Source organism: Sinohyriopsis cumingii, chromosome 7 (genome assembly GCF_028554795.1).
Source record: "Sinohyriopsis cumingii isolate HCF-2022 chromosome 7, ASM2855479v2, whole genome shotgun sequence".
Lineage (NCBI taxonomy): Eukaryota > Metazoa > Mollusca > Bivalvia > Unionida > Unionidae > Sinohyriopsis > Sinohyriopsis cumingii.
The window spans coordinates 25075821-25100424 of NC_142967.1; the positions used below are offsets into that span (position 1 = coordinate 25075821).

A 24604-nucleotide genomic window follows, 5' to 3' on the forward strand; every position below is an offset into this window, starting at 1 on the left:
GAAGGAGGAGTGGTCGACGTAGCTGCGTCTGCTGTGTGAAAGGGCATGATGGTCACTTCTTTTTAGAGTCGATGAGTTGCGAAGCGTCGATCCAAGAATCGAAACTGGGTGGATATCCTTTCCAACGTACTTTGACTTCTTTGACACGTCGTTTGCCCACTTTACGGGTTCTGCGTTCGAGAATGCTTTCGATGTCGTACACGTCGTCTTCTTTTTTGGTGACACGTTGTAACTCGGGCAAATAAAACGTTCCTTTGAGCACTTCTCCGTTCATGTCTTCCAATTTATAGACGGTAGGATGACGGCCATGCACTCGTCCAGTGACGCGAAACAATTCGGTCGTCCAGTTAGGTAAGTAACCTTTGTCGAAAGTGCGTTTGGTTTTGCCAATGCGCACCCAATCTCCTACGGCCAACTCTCCACTTTTCTTGGGGACAGCCTTCGTAGGGGACGTACCAAACAGGCGCTCAAACACCAACACTTCGTTGTCGGGAGTCACTTCTTGCGGGGCACGTCCGATGCTTCGATGGTAAGATTGGTTGTACGCTTGCACCAGGTGCGGTAAGATGTCGATGTACTTCAGAGTGTGGTGATGCGTAAAATATTTCCACATGCGTTCTTTCAAAGTGCGTTGAAAACGTTCCACGATGCTGGCTTTGGTTTCGGGATTCTCGGTGGTAAAAAAATGAATGTCACGTTTCTTTAATTCTTTTTGGAAAGCTTGGTTCAGAAATTCGGTGCCTTTGTCCGTTTCAAATCGAAGAGGGTGACGACCGCTTTGTTTCAACACCTGTTGCAGGGCTCGCACTAACTCGCTGCTCGATTTGGAAGTCAAGGGCACGACCCAGGCAAATTTGGAAAAGACGTCGATGACACAAAACAAATATTTGTAGCCACGATTGTAGCTGGCCAAATGAGAGACATCGGCTAAATCGGCTTGCCATTGATGATCGATGCCTTCCACTCGGGTGCGACTTCTGGCAAACTTGCGTCGAATGGGTTTGTGTAAAGTGTAGGTAGCTTGTTCTTGTAACCATCGTTGCACTTGAGGTAAACGGCGACTTTTCAGTCGAGTTTTGGCAGCACGATACAATTTTTGAACTCCTGCGTAACCTGCAGGATGCGAGGGATCGTAGTAAATGCTGGCTAAGACTTTTTCCATTTTTGGTGTGTTGGTTGGTGTGTTAATAAGGCACCCACTCTTGGAAGAGGCTACTCTTTTTCTCTTGGGGTATTTTCTTGGATTGCAATGCTTTGCGTGTGCGACCGGCAATAGGTGTTGAAGAGGAGGAGGATGTCTGAGCGGGGGATATCGGTTCTTGTTTCACTTCTGTCTTCACTTCTGTCTTCACTTTCTTTTTCTCTTGTGATGAAGAAGGGGTAGCCATCATCTTTTTAATCCATCCAATTCTGGAGGTAGGTGGTGTTGTTAACTTGCGTACTTTTTCTGTCTTGGTCACTGGTACTGGTGGTACTGGTACTGGTACTGGTACTGGTGATGGTGCTGGACTTTTCATCAAGGTCTTAAAATCTTTCAGAGTGGGTAGAGCTGTTTCGTCTAAAGCTTTCTGGTGAAAGAGTTGCAGTCGTTGCAAGAGTTGACCGTACTTTTGCGATTTTTCTGTTTCGGACAAATCTTGGCGATCCATCAAGGACTGCAATTCGTGTTGTAACTGGGACATCTCACTCAAATTGGGATTGGGAGGTAAATGCGGTGTGCGTTGTTCTTGCCACCGATGGTATTCCATCCATCGTTTGTAAGGCACTAAAGCTAGTTTTCGTCCTTCCAAGGGGTTGTCAGGGGTCGATTCTGAGATCTTGGGACTTCCGAGGGCCTTTTTATCTTGCTCCCACCAGTCCTCCCAACATGGTTCCCAAGACTCCTTTCAGTATGGGGCCTAACAAGAGAGGCAAAATGCCTCCACGTTGGACCAACATCTTCTTTTTTTGACGAATGGGAATTTTCTTTCGAACCATTTGGCGAAGAACGTGACGATGTTTGGCTAAGCATTGTTTCTGGTGTTTGGACAAAGGGATCGTGCCTTTCAAGACGTTCAAACAACATTCGCACACGGTATCGATGACCTCTTTGGAGGCCGATTGAATGAGTTTTTTTCGTAGGGGTGGAGAAGCTTTGGACAGGACAGATAACAGGTCCCCATGTTTGGCTAAACGTGGTGGCAGTCCTTTCCTTTTCTTTCCTTGGGGTTTTTTGGAGGGTGACATCTTTGAGTCTTCAGGAGCACCAAAAAAACACTGATACCCGACTTGGTCATAGGTCTTTTTTATACTGGAACGCGTCGCCACTGATTGTCTTTACGTCGTATTAGTTTGAGGACAGGCATGACACGTCGTGCAGGGGTGCGTAACGGACTAAATCGAGCTAGTTCTTGCTTGAACAAATCCAGTAAACTTTGTAACATGCCCGATCTTTCATGGACTTTGATTTTGGGAGAAGGTACTTTGTGAGCAGCAGCCACTGCCACTAAATTGGAGGGTCCTGCCACTGGGGAAGTTCTTTTGGGGGTCATCAATGGAGAAGTTCTTGGTGTGATCAACGTCTCCAAGTACTCTTCAGTTCCTGGTGTCATCAACGGAGAAGTGGACAAACGTGAGGATGCCGGAGACGCAGTCACTGCTGTGGTGGCAGATCGTGGTTTGCGAGTGTAAGGTTGCGTCCTGGCCGAAGTGCCTCTCTTGCGACTAGTTTTCTTCTGTGGACTTTTCTTTTTCTGGGGACTTTTTCTCTGTTTCTTTTTCTGGGGGCTTCTTTTCTTTTTCCGGGGTGGTGTCTGGTAAGAGGAGGGTCCCGCCACTGGAGAAGTTCTTCGTGGGGACCTGGTCTTTTTCTTTTTCTTCTTGGGGCTTCGTTGGACTTTTGTCTTGGTGATAACTTTGGGGGCATTAGGATCCCATCTTAAGAGTAAGCGAATGATGACCCCTCCTAGAGTACCGCTCCCTCCAGGTTTCAAAATGATTTGTTTTTTGATTTGATTGTCGATGCGGGGATCGGCCAGTTGGACCAAAGCGACTTTGTTTCGATCGAAAAAGCGTTTGGTTTGATGAGGAATCTGAATGATTCCTTGGAGTAATTAACGTGCCGTCACCGTGAACCATCGTAAGACTTCTTTGAGACTAGCTTCTAAGGCACCAGCTCGTGTTTGTGGATTTTTTTTCTCGACTGATGCCATACAAGGCACGAATCAATTTGACGGGAAGATGCGACTGAAGGGACGTCATGTTCACACTGTGTGAAACAGACGAAAAAGGGTCTGAGGTTTTTATAGATTTTTTTATGGGGAGTGAAATGAAGTCGAGGACGGAGACGTGTACAGGACAGGCCCTCTGTCTTGGCACCAGTGTTGAAACAAGTGGGTACGAAATCGCAAATCCTCGGGGGTCGTAGGTTTCAAATCGACGAGTAAATAGGCGTGTGGAGTTTGAGTGGCATCGTCGTACGCCTGAGTCAGCCAAGGCGTTCCTAACTGTTTGGCTAAGACTTGCACTTGCGATTTATCTCGAGGGCTTTTAAACAAGACCACGTAATGCGCATTGGGACTGATGGTGCGATGGGCTTTACTTTGTTGAAACAAATTTTGGGTGATGTAAACGACACTGGCATTACGGTGATGCCCTTTGCGCGTGAACCACAGTTTAATTTCTTCTTCGTCTTCTCCTAACATGTCGTCGAAAATGACCAAATGGGTTTGACGGGAGTCAGAGACGATGCTGTCGTCTTCTTTAGGAATGCCTTCCACAAACACGATGGAATCGCCTTGACTTTCTCGCAAGAGGCTGTACGCCGATTGCCACTCTTTGTAACACCACACGATCCGTTGAGGTGGCCGATCGATCAAATGATGTTTATGTTCGATCAAACGTTTGACGAATTCGGTTTGCCTGAACCGCTAGGTCCAACAATGAGCATGTTAAAGGGATGGCGAAGATACAAAGCCTCCCAACTGGCACGATCTAAGTGTTCGTCGATGACTTTGACAGTAGAGGAAGAGGGAGCAGAGACAGTAGAGGTAGCCATTGTGTGAGAAATGTCATTTGTGACACGAAAACAAACAAGACAAGAGTTTATATACTTTTTTCAGAACACGTTTATTGAATGTTTTTTTTTCAAACATGAATACGAAAGACAAAAATACATAAAAGCCAAAGGCTTAAGTACAAGAATAAGAGGCACATGATAACTATGAACGTGGAATAAAAACAAGTGTCTGTACAACAACAACATGTTTTGGGTAATGTTCTAACCAGTTCTATAGTAGGGGGTAAAGTCACACAAGTGTCCTCCCGAAAGGGTCTTTCAGGCCTGTCCACGACAGTCCCGTCCTGGGTCACGGGTTCTTCTGGCACCGTCACTAACACGGGTTGAAAAGTAACTTTTTTCCTTGAACAACTCTCGTGCATACTGGGCCACTTCTTGTGTCCAAGCCTCAAAACCCCATTCTTTCCAGGCACGGACATCTGTCCAATGGGGATGTAAGTCACAAGCTACACACACATCGTCATACACGTCTTGGGTAGCTAAAAGTCGACGAATCTTTTTTTCCTGTTGAGGTCGAGAAGTATCCAGATGAAAACGCAAGGCTTTGAGCAAAAGGAGTTTTTCGTGACCATTTAAGGCCATTGAGGTGGTAAGTACTGATCGTAAAGAGTCCACAAAGAATCGGCTGGTAAACGAAATCCCAGAAAACAAGTCACTAAGACACACACCACTTGTCGTCCCAAATTGAATGGATAAAATTCTTGTAATAATTGATGGTAATGATCCACGGTTTGAATATGGTCATTGAGTACCTTCCACGGAATCTGTTGAATGATATGTGACATAATCCGTGGCATGGCAACTTGATTTTATAGTGTCTTTGTTTCGGAAGCAATAAAGGTAATTTCTAACCAAACATGTTCGTTCTCCAGTAGGGAATTTAAATGTTACATACTGTAACTGAAACGTCAGAGTTTGTCTAGATGTTTCGTCTTTTTCTAAGCAGATTCCATGTAACAAATGTTGGTAATCCTTTAACTCGTCTTCCTCAATACGTTGCAGTAAGTGAATCTCGAAGTAACCAAAACTACGAACGTCTAGTCCATCATCATCATCATTCATACACTGAAAGTGTTGAACAAGGTCTGACCACTGAAAAAATTTCTGACGAATCAGTCCTCTTATACCATTCAGGTACCAGTGGTTAAAGATTTGGTGACGTAACGGATGCAATTGTTCTTTACGTTTCACTTGTATTTTCACCAGCTCTCGGTAAATCCTTTCTCTCAACTCCTCAGGCAAGCCCAAAATGTTCTCTTGTAAAGTATCCATAAGTATATACACTGTTTTTGGAATCGTTGGGTGGTGGCCAATAGCCTCGTTTAACTTTGTGCCTAATGTAATATCCACTCATAATCAGTCTTCTTGTACTTTGGAACATATCATAATTTAAAAACGGACGAATCACTTTGAGTTTGCGTTTCACTTGTAATTTGATCAGTTCTCGGTAAATGCGTTCTCTCAACTCCACAGGCAAAGCACGAATGTTCTCTAGCAAAGTATCCATGAATAGGTCATACTAAATCGTCTTTGGTCTGACACAAGAAATGTACTGTTTGCACAAACATGGTTTTACTTCAGTGTCGAATCTAAATCGTTCAGTCACTAATTTGCACATTACAATTCGTTCAGAAGTTTCCTCTTTCACCAAGATGACATTGTGTTCAAGATGTTGGTAATTCGTTAACTCTTCCTCTGGAATTCGATGCAGTACGTTTACAATGATGTAGGTAGAATCGCCCATACCAAACCAATCCTTTTTAAAACTAGAGGATCGTTGATCAATGTCTGTCCGATGCAACACTTTCAATTGAATCAATCCTTGTATAGCCTTCAGGTACCAGTGGTTCAAACACCGGTGACGTAACGGATGCAATTGTTCTTTACGTTTCACTTGTATTTTGACCAGCTCTCGGTAAATGCGTTCTCTCAACTCCACAGGCAAAGCACGAATGTTCTCTTGTAAAGTATCCATGAACAGATTATGGTAAGAAGTTACTTCAATGTCTCGGTCCCACTAAGGGTAAGTAATGACAATTCGGTGACCATCGAGCATGTTCTACGTAGGCCGAATCTTGCGGTTCCCAGTGGTGAAGTGACACACCGCAACTGAAGCACTTGACCTTATGTCCTTCGCCCAAGTAGAAAAATCCGGCTCTGGCTAATTCTTCGGGGGTCGGTCCTCCCAGATACTTAGGCCATTTTCCTTTGAACGATTGAAGACGATTTTCAAAGTCGCAGTATTCCGACAAACGCACAGGAAACGAATATTCGTCTTTCACAGGTTCGTTTCGATGAGGGTTGGGTGACATGAACAGGAGTTTGCTCAGGGCTGGATGACATCCGTAGGGAGGTAAACGTGAAGGTGAACATTCCCCTTTAAAACGAAACTCAGTAAAATGTCCAAGAGGACGAGCGGCATCACTTTCGCATCCCACGGGTTTGACACGCACAGCATCACTTTCCATGATAGGGGTAGGGACACTAAAGTTCCCATGATGCTTTACGGCATCGCTCAAGTCACAAGGTACAGCATCGTACCCATCGCAAGGCTCACAATCACATTCCACTTCAGAAGCCTCACACTTGAATTGTGCCTTTCTAAACAACTTGTTCTGTGTTTCTCTGAAAGTATTCATCTTGTTCGCTCGGTCTTGGTAGTTACAATGAACTATCGATCTTGCCTAGGGTTCCTTTTTATATACAGACCAATACCGACGTGACCGTACGGCAACGTAAAGTGATTGGGAAGTCGCACTCGCTTCTGGTATACAATTTGATAGACTTTTTCCAAGGGTCGACTGACGATGTGGTGAGTGGGTAAACGTACAATCTTGTTCGGTTGATAGGTGGTCACTTTAAAGTTTCCATCCTCTCCCGATTGCAAGGCTTCTTTCAATACCCCAAAGTTGACCACTCGACTGGTACGATGATTCAGAGTCAGTCCTTTCACTTTGCACGTCGTGTGCACTTCTCCTTGTTTGTCCCGGTATTCGTAGCCGTAATTTTTGGGACCGCCACTGACGAAACTTAGAATCTTGTCGTCGGGATGCTCGTCTGTCCAGGCTCCTAAACGGTCTCCTTCGATGTCAGGGTGATGTTGAATCGGGTGATGGATGTAAATGCAACTGTCCGTGTCAAAGTACAGGACGCGTTCCCCTAACAGTTCTAAAGCTTCGTACAATTTTAAGCGAGCATGAGCTGTCACGTAAGCCGCAATGATGACATTTCCAAAAGGGTCGTCTTGTACAAAGTCCAGATCTTCTTCGTAATTGACCAAGATCAAATCCTCTCGAACGACGTCCACGTGTTTCATGTATTTGGTTTTGTCGTGAATCATCTGGAAGTAGCGGGAAGGTTCTGTCAAATATTCCGTCTTGGGTAAACACGGTCGTTGTGCCATTTTACCCCACAAGCAATTTAACATCACTTTGGCAAACGATCGCCTGCCTTCGTTTTTCTCGATGTGGTCTAAAGAGATGCCTTCTTGTTCGTAGTATTTCTCTCTGAATTGTATTTGGTCTTCGGGAGTGTGACACCAGGAAGGATAGCCGCTGGCTTCTTGCTTCAGTTTCAAAAAGGCATCCACGTAGTCGGCGAAAATGCCTTTCTGACTGGGATCACCCTTGTGGTATTGTTGTGTCTTGGGAAAGTGGCAAATTTCGTACACTTCTAACAGTTGGTATCCCATGTCCAGAGCTTTGAACAATTCTACGCTGACCCAGGTTCCCGTCAAGGCACGTTCTTCCTGGGTGTGATGGCAAGGCTGGTCTTGGTTGCACGTTTCGGCACAAGTACGGCACAAGGGAAACATCAGTTTGCCTTGACAATAGTGAGGTAAGACGGGATGGTATAGGTTCGTGGGAGGCAAAACTTTACACTTGATCAAGCCTTCGTATTGTCGAATGTTTTTCAGGTCGATGTGTTCCGTCAGCAATTGCGGGTGCCCTACAGGAAAGCGACAATATTTGCACACGTAGGGATACAGCGAACACACGTCCAAGTATTTGATTTCTTCTCCTTTCTCTTCGTCGGCTTGGTACAGCAAACAGGTGGCATTGGTCCTTCCTCCGTACAAACTATCCCTCGGGTTCAACGGGTCCATGAACTGGTAACTTTCCACGAGGCGTTTAAACTCGAGATCGGTTTTCAAACGGTGATCGTATTCGTGTTCCCACATTTCCACCACTTGGTATCCTTCCTGTTCTAACTTTAGGCGTCGCTGACAAGTGTCCTGGTACAAGTCTTCCATGGTTCGTTGTAAAAACTGATTTTTAGTGTCACGGTCAGGGTAACAGACGGGACATCCGTGAAATAAGCAACCGTTAAACTCGTACACGATCTTGGGGTTTTCTAAGTCCCAGCCATCGACCGAATACGTTCCGATGGTCTTTTCGCCCCCTCCGTTGCGGGCATGCTGAATCCACTTGTCTTCCTTGTCGCACAAGTAATGTAACCAACGTAGGGCTTTGACCGAGTATTGACGTTTGACATAGTTGGTCGTTTGAGGACTGATGACAGCAACGGTGTTTTCAGGCATGAATCGTTGTCGGTACACTAAGGAACACGCTTTGGCAATGGTGCAAGCTTCTTTCAAAGGATCGACCCCTCCGTGTTCCATGAACAGTTCTCGAAATTTTCCACAGCAACGCCGTAAAATGTCCACGTCGGAACGACAATACTTTAGCATTTCTTCCTGAAAGTCGAAAGGGTCCAAGGCGTGAGCCTGGTACCAAGCGTAGAAAGCTTCTCGTTGTTCGGTACGCATGTTGTCGGGGTCGTAATAGTGAGCCTCAGGTAAATGGGGTAGAACGGCGTGTTGATTGGCTTCCGTATTGAAAAAGTGTGGAAAGTACAATTTAGCCATTTCTGTCATTCCAAACGTTTTAGGCATTCGACTCAAAGGCATGGCCAAATAGCTCATCGAATCTTTAAACTGCACTTGTCCCACTTGCATGAAAATGATTTTGGCTCCGTTCAAAGTCACTTTAGGACGCTCGGTGCCTTGTTCCGTATAGTACCTCAAAAGAAACTGTCCATCGTATCCGGAAAAATTGTGAGCCATCACCGTGGCATGACGATGACAATCTCCGTAACGTTCGATGTCCTCTTGGCTCCACGTCTTGTCGATGGGGTCTAAGACCCATCGAGCGAAATCGGCTAACGTGTTCGGTCCCCGAAAGATTTTTTCACGTCCTCCAGGAATCTTGCTGCAGTGAGGGCAATGACTGAAGATAGGTTCTTGAATGCACTTCTCGCACGCTCGATGAGCTACGCAGAAATTAGGAATGTGAATGCCGGTCTCTTGCATGCATTCGAAATCGAAAAAGATGAAATTGCCTTTCTTCTTGTGACCGTTCTCTTTCTCTGGTGGGGGTTGGTATTTTTGCACGTAACATTCGTGTTCCAAGTCCACGATGTGGTGACAAATGTGACATTTTTTCTTTCCTCGACATACGTGCGCCTTAGCATTGTGGGTAAGTATGCCTTGTCCACACGTAGGGCACAATCTCAGGAGTTGACAAGCACATTTCTTCTGTGAACCTTGTGTTTTCAATTGTTGCTGGTAACAGGTAGGGCTAACAAACGTGCGCAGACAAGTTGAACAAGGCACTGGTTCTTCGCTCAGACAGGGTGGAGAGGCCAAACATCCTGGGCATTTCGATCCACAATGCTTGTGTTGCTCTCGATTGTTATAACCATAATCACATTTCTCACAATAATAACTGTATCCCAGGAATCCGGTGATACTGGTAATGGTATCGAAATGGTCATCGTGATAATAGACATGAATGTATTTTCCGTCCTTAAAATCCTGGCCTCGAAACAACAGAGACCCGCGCATTTCTTGAGGGTGCACTTTCAAGGTGTAGCATGGAGCTAGGGCATCTTGCAATTTTTGCATCTCAGGAATGCCACAGGGTGTGTCTTTGGACAGGCCAGCTTGTTGCAACAGGAGTTCTGCTTCGTTTCGTTGTTGGGCTCGATCGGATCGTTGAATAGTGTTCCAGGTTCTTTTCCATTCTGTCGTGTCGTTCTTGTTGGCATAGGTTCGTCCCACCACGATGGCACGGGCTAAACACATCTGGTCATGAGGATTGTGAATTTGGACAAGACTACGCTTAATGCTGCGAAGCTCGTCCACCAATAACATCTTTTTGCGTCCTGTCCCTTGAGGAAGAGAGACGTGGGCCATTTTCAGTGTGGCTTTACCATCGGTGATGTCAAACTGGTCATTAGATTGTTGTACGTGTTGAATCTTGTCCATGATTTTGGAAGGGGTTAGTTCTGCAGGTCTGCTAAACTCGATCCAAACAGGGGATTTCAAACCGTCGTGATCTATGGATAGTGTCAAACGATCGTCTTCTTTGGGTTGACATTGTCGCTTGAGTGCGGTGAGCAAAGAATCCCACATCTCGGTGATGAACCCTTCTGCTTTCTCCAATGGTACGTCGGCCTTGAAATCTTTAAACTTCACCGTGTAGGTGTAAGCCGTGGTTCTAAATTTTCTAGAGGAGCGCTTTTCCGTCTCTCGAATGGAATAGTATTTTTCAGGGTTGACTAAGGGTGGTGAACTTGGTTTAGAGGTTTCAAATTCTGGTTCACTCATGTCCTCTTCAAAATCACTGGCATGAATTTGTGCCAAGATTTCAGCCCTGGTACGAGGCGATAGATCACGTTTCTGCCTCTTACTTTCTTCTTCTTTCTTCTCAAATGAATAGGATCGTTTCATCTTGAGTGAAAATCGTCAAATGACTCAAGTTCAAACACCATAGACTAATTTATAGTCATGGCAGACTAGCGTATATAAAAGGGTGTGTGTCTTGTCCTTTCACTATTCATTTCACTCTCAAGCCGAGCACAACGATGGAAGAGACTAACCAAATCGAACGTTTCGTCAGAGCTTTGCGAGGGGTCATTAGAAAATTCTCTTCAGACCAGCCTACGGACTACTCTCCTTCCTTTCGAGATAAAAGTCAAGATACTTGCTATATCTGTCAGAAGAAAGGGCATTGGTCTTCAGAGTGTCCAGACCGTCAAAAAAGAACAAAAACAGGGGCTAAAAAAGACAAAAGTGAAGATACCTGTTATTATTGTCAAGAAAAAGGACATTGGTCTCCAGATTGCCCAAAAAAGAAACAAGAGGAGTCAGAAGAAAAGAGGGATTCTTCAGAAGAAGAGAGGGATTCTTCAGAGGAAGAGAGGGATTCTTCTGAGGAAGAAAGAAGACAGGTGAAGAAAAAGAAACAGGAGAAGAAAAGAAGAAGGGAAGAAAGCGAGGAGGAAGAAGAAGAGGAAAAGAGTGTGACGGTGAAGAAATTTAAAAAACAGAGAGACTAAACAAGGAGACAGAAGAAGTCAATGAACTTTTAATTAAAATGTTCTGTTATGAATTGTGAATTGGATTGTAAAAAATGGAGAAAAGAATAAATTAATGATATAAGGTAAGTGTCTTTGAGTTCTGATTTTAAAATAAGAACGTACACTCACGCACTCATACACAGAAACGTACTGTAAGGGTAAAATGGGCTGTTTAATATTTTTCTGAGTTATTGACAAATTGAAATTGTATTTCTTTTCGAGAAATGTGGGTGGCCCTGAAAAGGGCCTTTTTTTCTTTATGGTGTAGGGGTGAGTTTAAGCAATCAACTTTAACTGCCTTAAGCCTTTGCCACGGCCAAGGCCTACTTCTGGACTGCGTAATGTTGATGATGATGATAATGATTGGGTTGAAATCACTAAGGGTGGTACGGTAGGCTTAGTCACAGGGTTGACGTGTTTAGCTCGGGAAGGTCGTATTCTCTTCGGTCGTAATAAAGAAGTCTGATACATTTGTTTCAGACTTCTTAACTCCGCTAAAATGTTCAACAGTACCGTGACCGTTTGATTTTCACCCTCTTGTTTCTTTGCTGCTACTTCTTCTTGCTGTTGTTTTTTTCTTACCTCTTCTTCTTGCTGCTGTTGCTGTAGGAGAAAAGCTTGTTCCGCTTCCTTTTGTCGTTGTATAAATTTCTCCAATTCTTCTTTCTGTCTCTGTCTAAAATTCTCCACTTGCGGTAATGAAGAAGGTAACGAAGGTTCCGGAACAAATTCTTGCGAGGAGAGAAAATCCACAAAATCCCAATTCACCTGTTCTGAAAGTAAGTCCGGGTTCCCTTGGGCGGTCTCCCCTGTTGGTGCACCCCAATGGATCGTTTTCTGAATTTCCGTCATGTTGAATCACTGTCGCATAGATTGACTGCACACAAGCGCTAACGAATCTATATAGACCAACTGACGTCACAGACTGCTGTCTTCGGATTGGATGCGGGCTGACTGAATTTTGTAACGCGTGTTTGGATTGGTGAATGAACTCAATCCGTTTCAATCCTACCTCTACCTATAAATAAGCGCAGTTCAGTGCATTGATTCACCTGTTCTCGTCGCTTCAAGATGTGGACCGATGTGCAATCTTCTACGCTTGTGTCTTCCATGTTGTTCCGGACGGACATGCTCATGTATGTCCGATCCAAGTGGACCGTTGTCCACAGGACAAACACCAGTTTGTGGATACGTAGGATCTACGTTGAAAGACAAGGATGCCTGAAAAGAGTGCTGATTTACGGACCAACAGTGAGACGCAGCCTAAGAACAAGAAGAAGACCAATGCGGTGCCCTTTATGTTAATGAATACATTAACATAAACCCAAAGGCCCTTTTCAGGGCCAGCCATATTTCTCGAAAAGAGATAGCCTTTCCATTGCCTACCCCTTTTTTAAATTTAAATTTAAATTTAAATTTAAAAAAAATTTAAAAAAAAAAAATAAAAATCCCATATTCAATTCCCCTTTGTCCCTAAACAACCCCCAAACTCTATTCCCCATGTTAAATTCCCCTTGTACGTATATCGGCCCACAATTTTTTTCCCATGTTAATTCCCCTTGTACGTATATTAACCCACGATTTTTCGCCATGTTAAATTTCCATTGTACGTATATTCACCCAGGGGTCTCCGTAATACTAATTTCCATTGTACGTATAGTGCCCCACCTTACTACTTACATATCTAAAATTTTCTCTCTAAGTATTTGTTTAATATCAGGAATTTTACCAATGAAGTAAACATGTTTTTTCTTGGTCTGAGTCAAGGACATTGTGTTTTCCATGTACTTTATTACAATGTTAGTAGCAGACCTTCTAATTAAAGCTAATATTTTGTCTTGTAAAGATTTAGAACCTTCCATAATGAAATTTGCCCTTAAGGAAAAGATTTTTCTTTAGAAAATGCTAATTATGACCTGTGGTCAGGCAGAGGACTCTATACTCATCTTACTGGAAAGCTGAATAATTCCTGCTTTATGATCTGATCAAAATCAGTTGCATTAATGTTGTGTCCAGTATTTAATTTGGGCTGGAATTTATTTATTCAAATTATTTAATTCAAGTTATTCTTTTCTAGAAATACTAAGTGCTTAACAATAACATTCTTGGCAATAGAGACTTGGATATTTAGTGAAATTTGAAATAAGGATATATTCTTGGATACGATATTTGTGATTGTGATTCATTAAAATAATGTTGGCACATTACTACAACACAGGACACCTCAGGTACAGCAACATTTCCAACATTGGATTTATGTTTTAATACGACTATAGTTTGTTTAGAACTATAGTCATTAGAACTTGTGTTCGAAAGTCTGTAATTTATTTCGCAATATTGTGATTATTTTTTAAACATTTTTTCACTTTGCATTGAAGATAAATAGTTTGTTAAATTTTACAAATTGTTTTGCTTCTCACTCTTTTCGATTATTTGTTTTAAGACCATATAGTCGTAATAGTATATTCACATTATAGGACAGTATTTCTACAAATAAGTATACATTGAAACAATCCACCCGCTTGTGGGAACAACGGTAGCCCAGTTAGTAGGGTGTCATACTTGTAATCTAATGGTCGCTGGTTCGAAACACGTCCAGGACAGTGTGGGTGTGGTGCTAGGAAGTCCCTCCCTCATTACTTCGCTACCATATAGTCAATACATGTGTTAAAAGTGCCATTACAAAATCAAAACAAGATACAAACAACATAAACGATCTACTTTTGATCTTTTACCGACATTTCTGCTACTGTTGTTGATATATTTATATATGTCAGTGTCAAAACTATTTTTGGCACCCTCAATACCACTGTTATTGTCGTTGTCGTTCGTTGTTGTCGCTATCTTCATTTACTTGCAGTTATAACTGTTAGTTTTGAACATTTCTCACCTAGTAAAAGCCACGGATTCTTCTCTTAGCCAGTCTTTTTTTCGAGATGCTCTTCAAACGTAAAAAGAAATAAGAAGTTTAAATTTATGTTTCAACACATAAAACTAGGCCAGCGGGGTTTGGTGTGCAAGAGTATGGAAGGAATAATTTCGAAAAATTCCTAGAGGGGACGCAGTTAAAATTGAGTTAAACAGGGTTGTTACTGTGTTTCCAATCCATAAAATCTATCCGAATTCAAGATTGTTCTCGTCATTCACGCTTATACAATTGATACAGATTAGAAGGTATTGCTAAGAATGAGCCAATATAAAATTTAGAGGGATGCTGACACTCTTCTTGTTGTCAGGAAAATAAAGCAAAGCTTTGTATGGCTATTACAATTACAAAATACTGTTAATGAGTACTGATATCAGTCACAGGTGAATGCACAACATCAAGCTTGATAAACATACAGTCATGCATGCAACAGTGTCCATGAAACCGTACTACATCTAAAGGCCTATCCACCCTCTCCCCGCCCACAAGTAAGAGCGAGAGAACAGTCGATGGAGCACACAAGTACACGCACGGCACGTTTACCTACATGTAAATTCTGCCTGTAATAATTCGAAAATATGAACACACCCATTACGATTAATGATTGTATAAACAAAGTGCATGTAATCACAATAATCTACTCAAGCTGTCAATAGTCATTTGCAACTTCAAGGTAAATCCTACGGATAATACCCGTATATATGCCAATAGCTGTGATTCAAACAATTCCCGCCATTTACAGAACAAGGATTGATTGAAAAGTTGCAAATGCATCGAATATTTTTTTTATTTATTCGCACCTTCTCGGTCAAACCTACGGACAATCCAATTGTTGAGATAACGGAGATTGTCTGAATCGATTTTTGTTTCTTTTTTGCAAAGAACTTTCTGGTTGAAAAATATGTATGAATTTTCTCCAAATTACTGAGCTGACGTACATTCGATGCATATTGTTTTATCGAGGAAATAGGTGAAGTGGTCCGAATAACCGAGTTTTTGGCGGTACATTCCAAAGCATTTGCCAGTCCTATGGATCATACCTTGAATACATGCATCGAACTCTGTTTCATTCGTAATTTCTCAGTCAATCTTATAGTCAGTCCAATCGTAGAATGCCGATGTTGTCCGAAAATATTGCAGTTTTCTTTTTTTGGCTAGGAAATTTCCTTCGAACAAATGTATGATCATATTTTTTCCCTGAATTATTGAGCCGACATATAGTGTAAGACGCATATTTGCATGCACTACTGTAGTAAAATCCAATTCTGACCTGAGACACGTCCATTTAGCAAATGAGATTATTCTAAGCAAATAGTTGCTAGTTTCTGTTTAGTTCACGTTATTGTTTTAAAACTGCTGTTTGCACCATTTGTCGATCACCCACAGCCCCTTAACTACGCATGCACAAAAGGCAGAAAGTGGATATGATATCATCCATACAAATAAGTGTCTTGTTTAAAAGGATAAATATCAAATGTTTTCTCCAGAAAGAGCCAGAATATTACCATCATATCCTACGAATATTACCATCATATCTTACAAGTAGGAAACTACTTTCAAACGAAACTAGAACTACCTTTTTTCAAGAGGTTCCTTGGTTACAACAGAACAAGAGTGAACAGCAGTTTTCCTTAGCCACAATCGTTACGCAAATAGGAAACGATTTCATCAGTTCTCTGTAAATAACTGTCAAAATAAACAAGGTTATTCTTCTGCCAAAACCCGACCAGAACTTATCACAATGTTCCAACCGAAACAGGTCAAGCGCTTTCAGTCTGGCCCCGGAGAGAAACGGTCAGAGTCATTCAGTTGGTGAAATCTTTGAGATGCTAAATTTGACAACTGAATAAGAGCTTTAGCTGACATATATGGATATGCTGACCCAATCCGTCGAAGAATTTTGTGTTATTATTGACGGTGACAGTAATGAAAATGATTTTGACTGGTTTTTTCTCTCACTCGTGTGTGTAATTTTTGTAAATTGTAGAGATCATCTATACGCACGAAATAAAACAGAATTTTTTTTGTGTTGGATTTTCTTTTTTCTGTTAGTATCTAATGTATACATTATATATATATATATATATATATATATATATATATATATATATACATGCTTTCATATTTGGGAATAATTTTTTTTATCAGACTGGAGTTAGATAGGTAAAATGATGTAAAGTTTAGAAGATGGTTTGCATAGTTTTCTTCTTACCATACAATATAAGCCTGTTACGATTAAAAAAAAAAATTGGTGAGCATTATCAGGCTGATATGGGCCTCTTGTTTCATGATTTAGTATTCTCTAAAGACATCACCGATTTGAATGAACTGTGATCGTACAGCTGTTTTAACCTGTTTTTATTTTCTGACTTATTTTGTAGTTGTCTTATATCGACACAACGAGCGAATTTTCGGATAGCGCACAAACGATTTCGCGGGCATGATTAGAACCTATCATGTTGATCGGCCAAATTATCAAATCACGCTGTGGCTAAACCACATCCGGCATCATTATAATTTCATGCTGCTGAGGGCCATTCTCTCTCTCTCTCTCTCTCTCTCTCTCCTATATGCTACTTGGTACCAATCCATATTAAGCAACAGAAACACAAAAATGAGAAACTGACGTGTGCCGCAAACAGACCGACGCCCTTAAATATCTCTTTCCCACGAGCTGTCATCCTAAACATTAATCAAGACCTTTCGTTTGGACAAAGCTAAAACGTACCTGCTCTAATGACTGAACAAAAGAATTGTGGAACTCAGGTGGCACTTAAAAAAGGGATCCAAAAACAAAGCGATACTCCCAGCATATCGTAAAAGCTGAGACCCTGGACCGAAACAGTCTCCTAAAATACAGATCTAAAAACTACCAACAACTGTCTCCGTTTCGTAACAACATACTACCCTGATATCCTCAACACAAAGAATGCGCATGCAGATGCAAACACGTGGAAATGAAAACATTTAGTTAATAAATACCCTGTTTAATCCACATTGCGTTAATATCTCTCTTGTTAATACAAAAAAAAAAAAAAAAAACCTATTGCGGTAGCTGTATTGCCAAAGAAACATTTAAGATGTGTATATGAACTGTAAAACATCTATTGGTATTCATTTGATAATTTGTACGAAGAAGGTGTTGAACAAACCCGTCAGCAAGTAAACGCATGAACGAACCCATCAGCATGTATCTAAACGCATGAACAAGTATGAAGTTGAAATAAACAACATTATCGTTCAATCTTTTTAATCTCACGTTTCCACACACTTTCATAAAATACAAAATTTTCATTTAAGACAAGTTATAATGTTAACTCCACAACGGAACATCAGTTAGAGGTAATATATACAATTACCTTGTTTGATAAAGGTGTTGTACTGGGTCTATTCTGTTGTTATTGGTTTGTGTCAGAAACTGACTTGGTTATGTTTTCGGTCATCTATACTTCTCAACGACAACCTATACAATACTCATGGTTTGCCTTTCGCAGTATAACTTATGTCAATTGCTTAACTCGTAACAAAGGAACGGAACTTTCATACTTTCATTTATTACTTGCACAAACCTAACGAAATATCAATGCAAATGTATTAATATGAAAAAAGTACATAGTCCTTCTTCAGACCTTTACTTTTTATTAATGTAGTAATCAATTTAATAAAAATATTATTTCCTATTATTATATCTAATATTTAAATCTGCTTTACAATTTGTACAATCTTAAAACCTTTTTACAATAATTATACAGATTTGCATAATTCAACATTATTTCTGAAATGGAATGTCTATTAAAGGAAACATTGGATTCACCGCTGGGATACTGTCTGACATATCTGAATTGTTCTAATTATAAGATTACTTAAAATTTTCATTGATAAATTCATTATAATGAATCAATTATACACAGTTTAAGACGAAATAAATTGTCTACTTTTTATATATTTTCTACCAATAAATAAGCAGATATTGCATCTACCTACACTGCTTCAGTTGCCTGGCATAGTCTTACTTTCAGTGTTATGGGCGGGCATAACTCTGACAAACCTGAAGCGCACAGTTTGAAGGTGCGCGAGGCTGGATCGTATTTGTTCATATTATGGCGACACGAAGGCGAGTGAGGTGCAATACTATTATTGGTCAATGATGATGTTTTAATATACAAAGTCCCGACAATGATCTAAAATATTTCACATATGCAGCATATATATCATTATTTCGTCCGAGATGAAATTCAGTTCGAAGGACTCGATCTTTATCCAAAAGGGTATTTAACCCCTTTTGATAAGGGTATTTAACCCCTTTTGGTGCTTGTTGTTGTTGTTGTGTTTAACGCCTTTCTCAGCACACGATAGGCTATGCATGGCGGCCAGTATTAATGGTGGAGGAAGAACCCGGGAAAACCCGGAAAGAACCACCGACCCACGAGAAGCTACTGGCAAGCTTTCTCACATACCCAGATTGGCTGAATCCGAGACTCGAACCAGCGTAGACAGAGGGGAGCTGGCAGTGATCCGTAACGGAGAGCGCTTTAGACCACTCGGCCACTCGGGGCCCCTTGGTGCTTGTATTTAAGATTAGGCATTACACATAGCTGACGGATTCTGAACAGCCACGCGATGAGAATGTTGCGGAATGTACGGTTATGAATGTGGACATCGAAAACACACAGGAATGAAGTAAATTTAACCGATTTATTCACGCGGGTTACAATCCCCTTCGGTCTCGACCGTTATTCAACAATGACTCACTTGTCCATAGAACAGTTATTGGGCGAATACGAGAACGATCGTATCAGACATCATTCAACAGCGCAGTGTGATTCTATACAAACGAGGTGTCAGGCCACAACCGCCCGAAAGTTGAATAGTCGCCAGGCATATAATTTCAATGACTGTATGGCAGTTGTACCAGTAAAAATTGAGTAGTTGGTTAGAAGTGTGTGTGCGTGTGTGTGTATATGTTTGTGTGTTTGTTGCACCTAGAAAAGACCAGACTGTCGAGCAATTATAGTGAAAGAACTATGAAGGTTACTCGATACTGACATGAAGAAAAAAGAAATCCCCAAACAAAACATTCAAGACCCCGACCCCACTCCCCAAACAACAACAGTATCACAATAATAACTACGACATGAAATCACCAAGAAAACCGTTTGTCTTCAAGCGTATGTGTTTGATTGTGGATGATATTTGTGGACCTGTCGTAGCAACGATAGTTAGTCTTGGTGTTGAGAGATTTCAGTTACAGCAACTAACACAAGCACGCCAATCGGAATTGCTCCTGCATCCATATCGACGGAAGCATATGGGACTGGCGGATATGATAAAATAATTTTGTTACTTTTATATTCACCAATAACGCCACAATAGTTTCAGCACAATTACCAAGCTGTACAATGTGATTACCGAAGACAAAACAATGAACATTTATTACAACTCTAAAGTGTAAAATAAATGAGGGGAAAAGCAAAACCTTCAAGTGTAGTATAATTCAACAAAATTAATTCTCTAATCTAAAAAATTGAAGATTCAAAAGAGACTTACAGTATTGTGAATTAAACCCATATAATCCTAAACTTTATATCACATTTCCAAATGGATTCAACTTGTATTCTGAATGAATTCCAGGTCTTGACTGTACTGATGTACTAATAGCCTGGAATGTGCAGACGTATTAACAGTATTTATGATTCAAACTGATATTAGTCAGAATGTTTTTGAATGCATTCACACTAATCCCATATGTGCGTTATGAGACATTATAAATGGATTTCTCTTATCACTATAGCAAACGTTTTGGATAGATAGATAGATAGATAGATAGATAAATAGATGGATAGATAGAATGATAATAGATAGATAGATGCGTGGGTGAATGGATGGATGGATGGATAGATAGATAGATAGATAGATAGATAGATAGATAGATAGATAGATAGATATGGATATCAATATTTTTTTAACCCCTGGTACAAACATTTATCTGATTTTTATCATTCATAATTATTTATAGCTGTAATGTTTACAAAATATCTTTAGTTAAGTTTGGCCCACGTGACTTGAATATGTTAAGAATATAATACTGCATAGGATCTATAAATATATGTACCTGTTGACAATTAATAATATTAATCTTAATAATAAGACTTGAAATGACGCCTTCGGCGTAGTTTTCCAGTGACTGATGGGATATCTATGTTTTCGAGAATAATTTTGTAGCTTCCCACTGGTTGCGTGAGGTAATGTGCATATGCCTAATTCGACGCAAAATCAAGAGTGTATGCTCTCACATGGGATTTATTGCGAAGTACAGTCCCAATATATGGTACATATGAGGAGAAAAATGAGCAATCAGATTCATTCCGATTTTTTGAGTCATGTACACATTGTTTTCCTATTGTAAGTCTGCAGACGTGTTTTATGTTGAACTTCGATATTATTAAAGAGGAAAAACATTTGTTTTGACTGTTCTGTGGCAATAAAAAGTGCTCATTATTTGGACTATAATATTATTCTGGAACTGTTATAAATTACTTATAGGAATTTGGACGGTGCCATCTTGACAACGTCACGGTTCATGGAGGACCAGTACATCTCCGATACTTTGAACTATAAAGAACTATTCATTCATAAACCTTTACAAGGACTAGCTTGGATTCCCTTCATAATACGGTATTTCCTCTCACATTTTTCATTTATAATTAAACTGCTCTGTTTTATAAAACATTTAAATTAGTTTGTTTTCTGTTATTTAAGTTTGTGACCACAGAGTCGTAACAGCATTTCACGTGATCGTAAGGTTATGAGCAGATCTGAAATCATAGAAACTAGTAGACACGTATACTGACAAACAGATTTGCTGATACATTTTGATGTTGTTTTTTCTTTCTTCTTCAGATGAAATGCCAACAGTTGTACTGCTCTTCGACAAAGACTCTTGATAAAGACAAATGCATCAATATTCTGAGTCAGTTGAACGGCGCCTTCTTCGAAACCGAAATTGCTCTATTTCCATTGAAGAAATGTCCAGTTACACAAGCCAGTGAAGTCGCAGAACAGATTAGCATATGGTTTGAGGGTTTGTTATCTGATTGGACAGATTCAGAATATAGCATCTGTAATATTGATACAGTGTATAAAGTAAATCACGTTTATGAAGAAAACTTGCTGTTTGAAGATGACAACAACACATGGTATTCTCAAATATTAAATTCGGATTTAATATTTATATCTTCTCGGTGGAAATTCAAAGTGACTGGATTTTATGAGTTTGATCGCATATACGGAATGATTCAGAATATCACCAATTCTTCCATAATCCTTCAGATGCGCGACAGCTTGAACGTCACTCTTTTACCCCGACTCATTCGATTTGAACAGCCTGTCTTTGATATAGTAGCTCGTCTTTCAGAAATTTACTCGAGTATGTCCAATAGAAATTTCAATGAAAAGCCTCTAGAAGTCACTCAACTTATTTCCCATGCATTTCCTAGCATTTCTGATAACAAGACATTTATCCCATATATTGTACAAAATAAACGAAGTGTTTGTATCCAACGTCGCGCAGACTTCAATCTGATACTGTCTATCTTGATCCCATGCACTATGATTGAACTAGATGAGGAGCGATTCGATTGGAACTATACCGAATATGGTGTCTATGTCTCACAATTAGACTTGCATGTCAACATGACAGATTTCAATGTTGTTCCCAATCCTAATGGAGAAGCTTTGAGGATTTGTACACATGTATACATGGCATCTCATGCTGTCAAAGGTGAAACATTTGATAGAAATGTATCCTTTGACGCTAATGCAATCCTCTCAATCACATGCACTGTCATATCACTTCTTTGTCTCCTATTGACTCTTACTGTGTACCTCGTGTTCCCCAAATTGCAGACTGTTCCTGGAAAGAACAACATTCTTCTTGTGATAAATCTACTCATAGCACAAGTCATGTATCTAGCTTTTGTTTTTAATCCGAATTCCACAGGCTCCATCTGTAAAGCTATAGGCGTATTGCTTCACTTTTTCTGGTTATCATCAATATTATGGATGCACGTGTGCACCTTTCACATGCTTAAAGTTTTCATTAGGTTGAAAAAACCAAACCCAAAGGCATCTACTTCAATCACCGTCGTCATTTATACAATAATTGTAATGGCTATATCAACCATATTTGTTCTAGCCAATATCATCAAGGCTTTAGTCGAGTCGGACATGGTAGAAATGGGTTATGGTCCTGAAATCTGTTACATCTCAAGTGGGTACATGGTTGGCTTTACCTTTGCCCTCCCTGTTGGGTTCGTTGTTGTTTCTAATTTGGTTATGTTCATTGTAGTTATATTCAAACTGCGTTCAATACCCAGTGTTGAGAAAAATGTTAAGCATGACAGAAACAATACTGTCATCATTGTAAAACTTTCTTCTCTTACAGGAATCACGTGGATTTTTGGATTTCTCTATGTATGGACGGCGGAAATAGTTCTTTCCTATTTTTTTATTGTTTTAAATGCATCTTTGGGCATTTTCATAATGGCATCATTCATTCTTAATAAAAGAGTAATTGAATTAATCCGAAGCAAATTCTTGCGTAGAAGCGTAATGACAAGTGGATCTCATTCACCAGGTACGGTACATCATTCTACATATGTTGAGTCTGATTCGCGAGATACGGTACATAATTCTACAGATGGTGGGTTTGATATGCGAGATACGGTAGATAATTCTACATATGTTGGATCTGATTCGCGCGATACGGTACATAATTCTACAGATGTTGGGTCTGATACGCGAGATACGGTACATAATTCTACATGTGTAGGATCCGATTCACGCTATACGGTACATAATTCTACAGATGTTGGGTCTGACATGGTACAGGTGTCAAATATGTAGACAGTGTCACCTCGTTTATTGATGTGAGACTAAATGTAGATGAAACATATCACGAGGCATTTTCACGTAACCATCGGATAGCCCGACTGTATTATGGTATTGAATTCCCAGGTTGGCTTTTTGTTCGTAAAGCCTCTAATTGTGGGTAAATCGCCTGAAAAGGAATCCAGATTGTCCATTAAAAATATTCCATTGTGAAGCATGTTGTGCGGGCGAGTCCCATCGGAATATGTTAATCCATGCTTCAGCTATGTCGGGTAATTTGCTGTTTTGGTTTTTCCTGATAGTCGAAAATATTCTAATATTTCAATTTATTTTGTTTTCTTTCTTTAGCACAATAAAACCATATTAAATGGTTCTTCCTACGACGTTTTCTATAGATAGATAGATGCTGTAATACTACGGAGCTAAACTATTAAAATGCAATTAAACACAGACGAATAAACTGGATCACAGTAGACCACGTGTTCAGGGAACAAAATTAAATGACATCGAAAATTAAGAATTGTTCGGTGTGGTTTACTGACAGGCATTTTGCGTGTGAAAAATCAAATGAATCGCGTGTGTTCTGCAGTATCCTTCAAAATGTCCGTATTATACAAGACTGGCTTCGTATCAGATGGAAAATTGCAATGCTACTTATCTGAATCAGATAATTAAACTCCAGACACGAGCCATCCATCCTCTCATTCATTCATTAATTTACAGCGGTAACCTTTTTATTACAGAATAAAATACTTTAAATCTACTTTGACAAATACATATTTCAAAACACGGCTCCACATTTATGAGCTATCACATAGCTCCAGCTTCCAATATATATATTCACACAATCTGCGGTCGATTTATTAATAGAATCTTTATTTGCCTAAATCCGAAACTACTCTGCACAAAACATCTTTAACATATTCAGCAGCAGTGTTGTGGATATCATTCCCAATGGTATCAAACAAACACTAACACTCCATTCCTTATGAGCAGGTTTCACAAATGTCTTCGTTCTGATTAAACCAATTCTGAAATAGTTGAGATACTTTACTTGGATACCCATCACCACCATTCTATCTCCCAGACTGACATGCATATCTTACGTATGTTTTAAACTATTGCATGCATGTTTGTATGCGTAGGTGTATATTTTATGATTGCATGTGCGTAGTACACTGTATTAAGTGAAGTTGTTTTTGTCTACATATACGTTGTATTTAGGGTTTAATAGTCTATCATTAAGGACAGAGATTGCATGATTCATTCAGAACCAAATGTATTATCCCCAAATTATTATTATTATTATTATTATTATTAACAGTAGTAGTAGTAGTAGTATTAAATATATCATTTTCATACTTGGTCTT

At 40.3% G+C, this 24604-nt stretch overlaps 1 protein-coding gene across 1 annotated transcript in view; it reads left to right on the forward strand.

The window, feature by feature from the left end:
* LOC149794910 (uncharacterized) overlaps window positions 1-24357 on the forward strand; it is a 33253-nt gene extending 8896 nt beyond the window's left edge. Inside the window, exon 2 of the mRNA XM_089963730.1 lies at window positions 21246-24357. Within this exon, the coding sequence (XP_089819856.1) occupies window positions 21246-23249 (2004 nt within the window). The 3' untranslated portion in view covers window positions 23250-24357. The remainder of the gene's footprint in view (window positions 1-21245) is intronic.
* The last annotated feature ends 247 nt before the right edge of the window (window positions 24358-24604 follow it).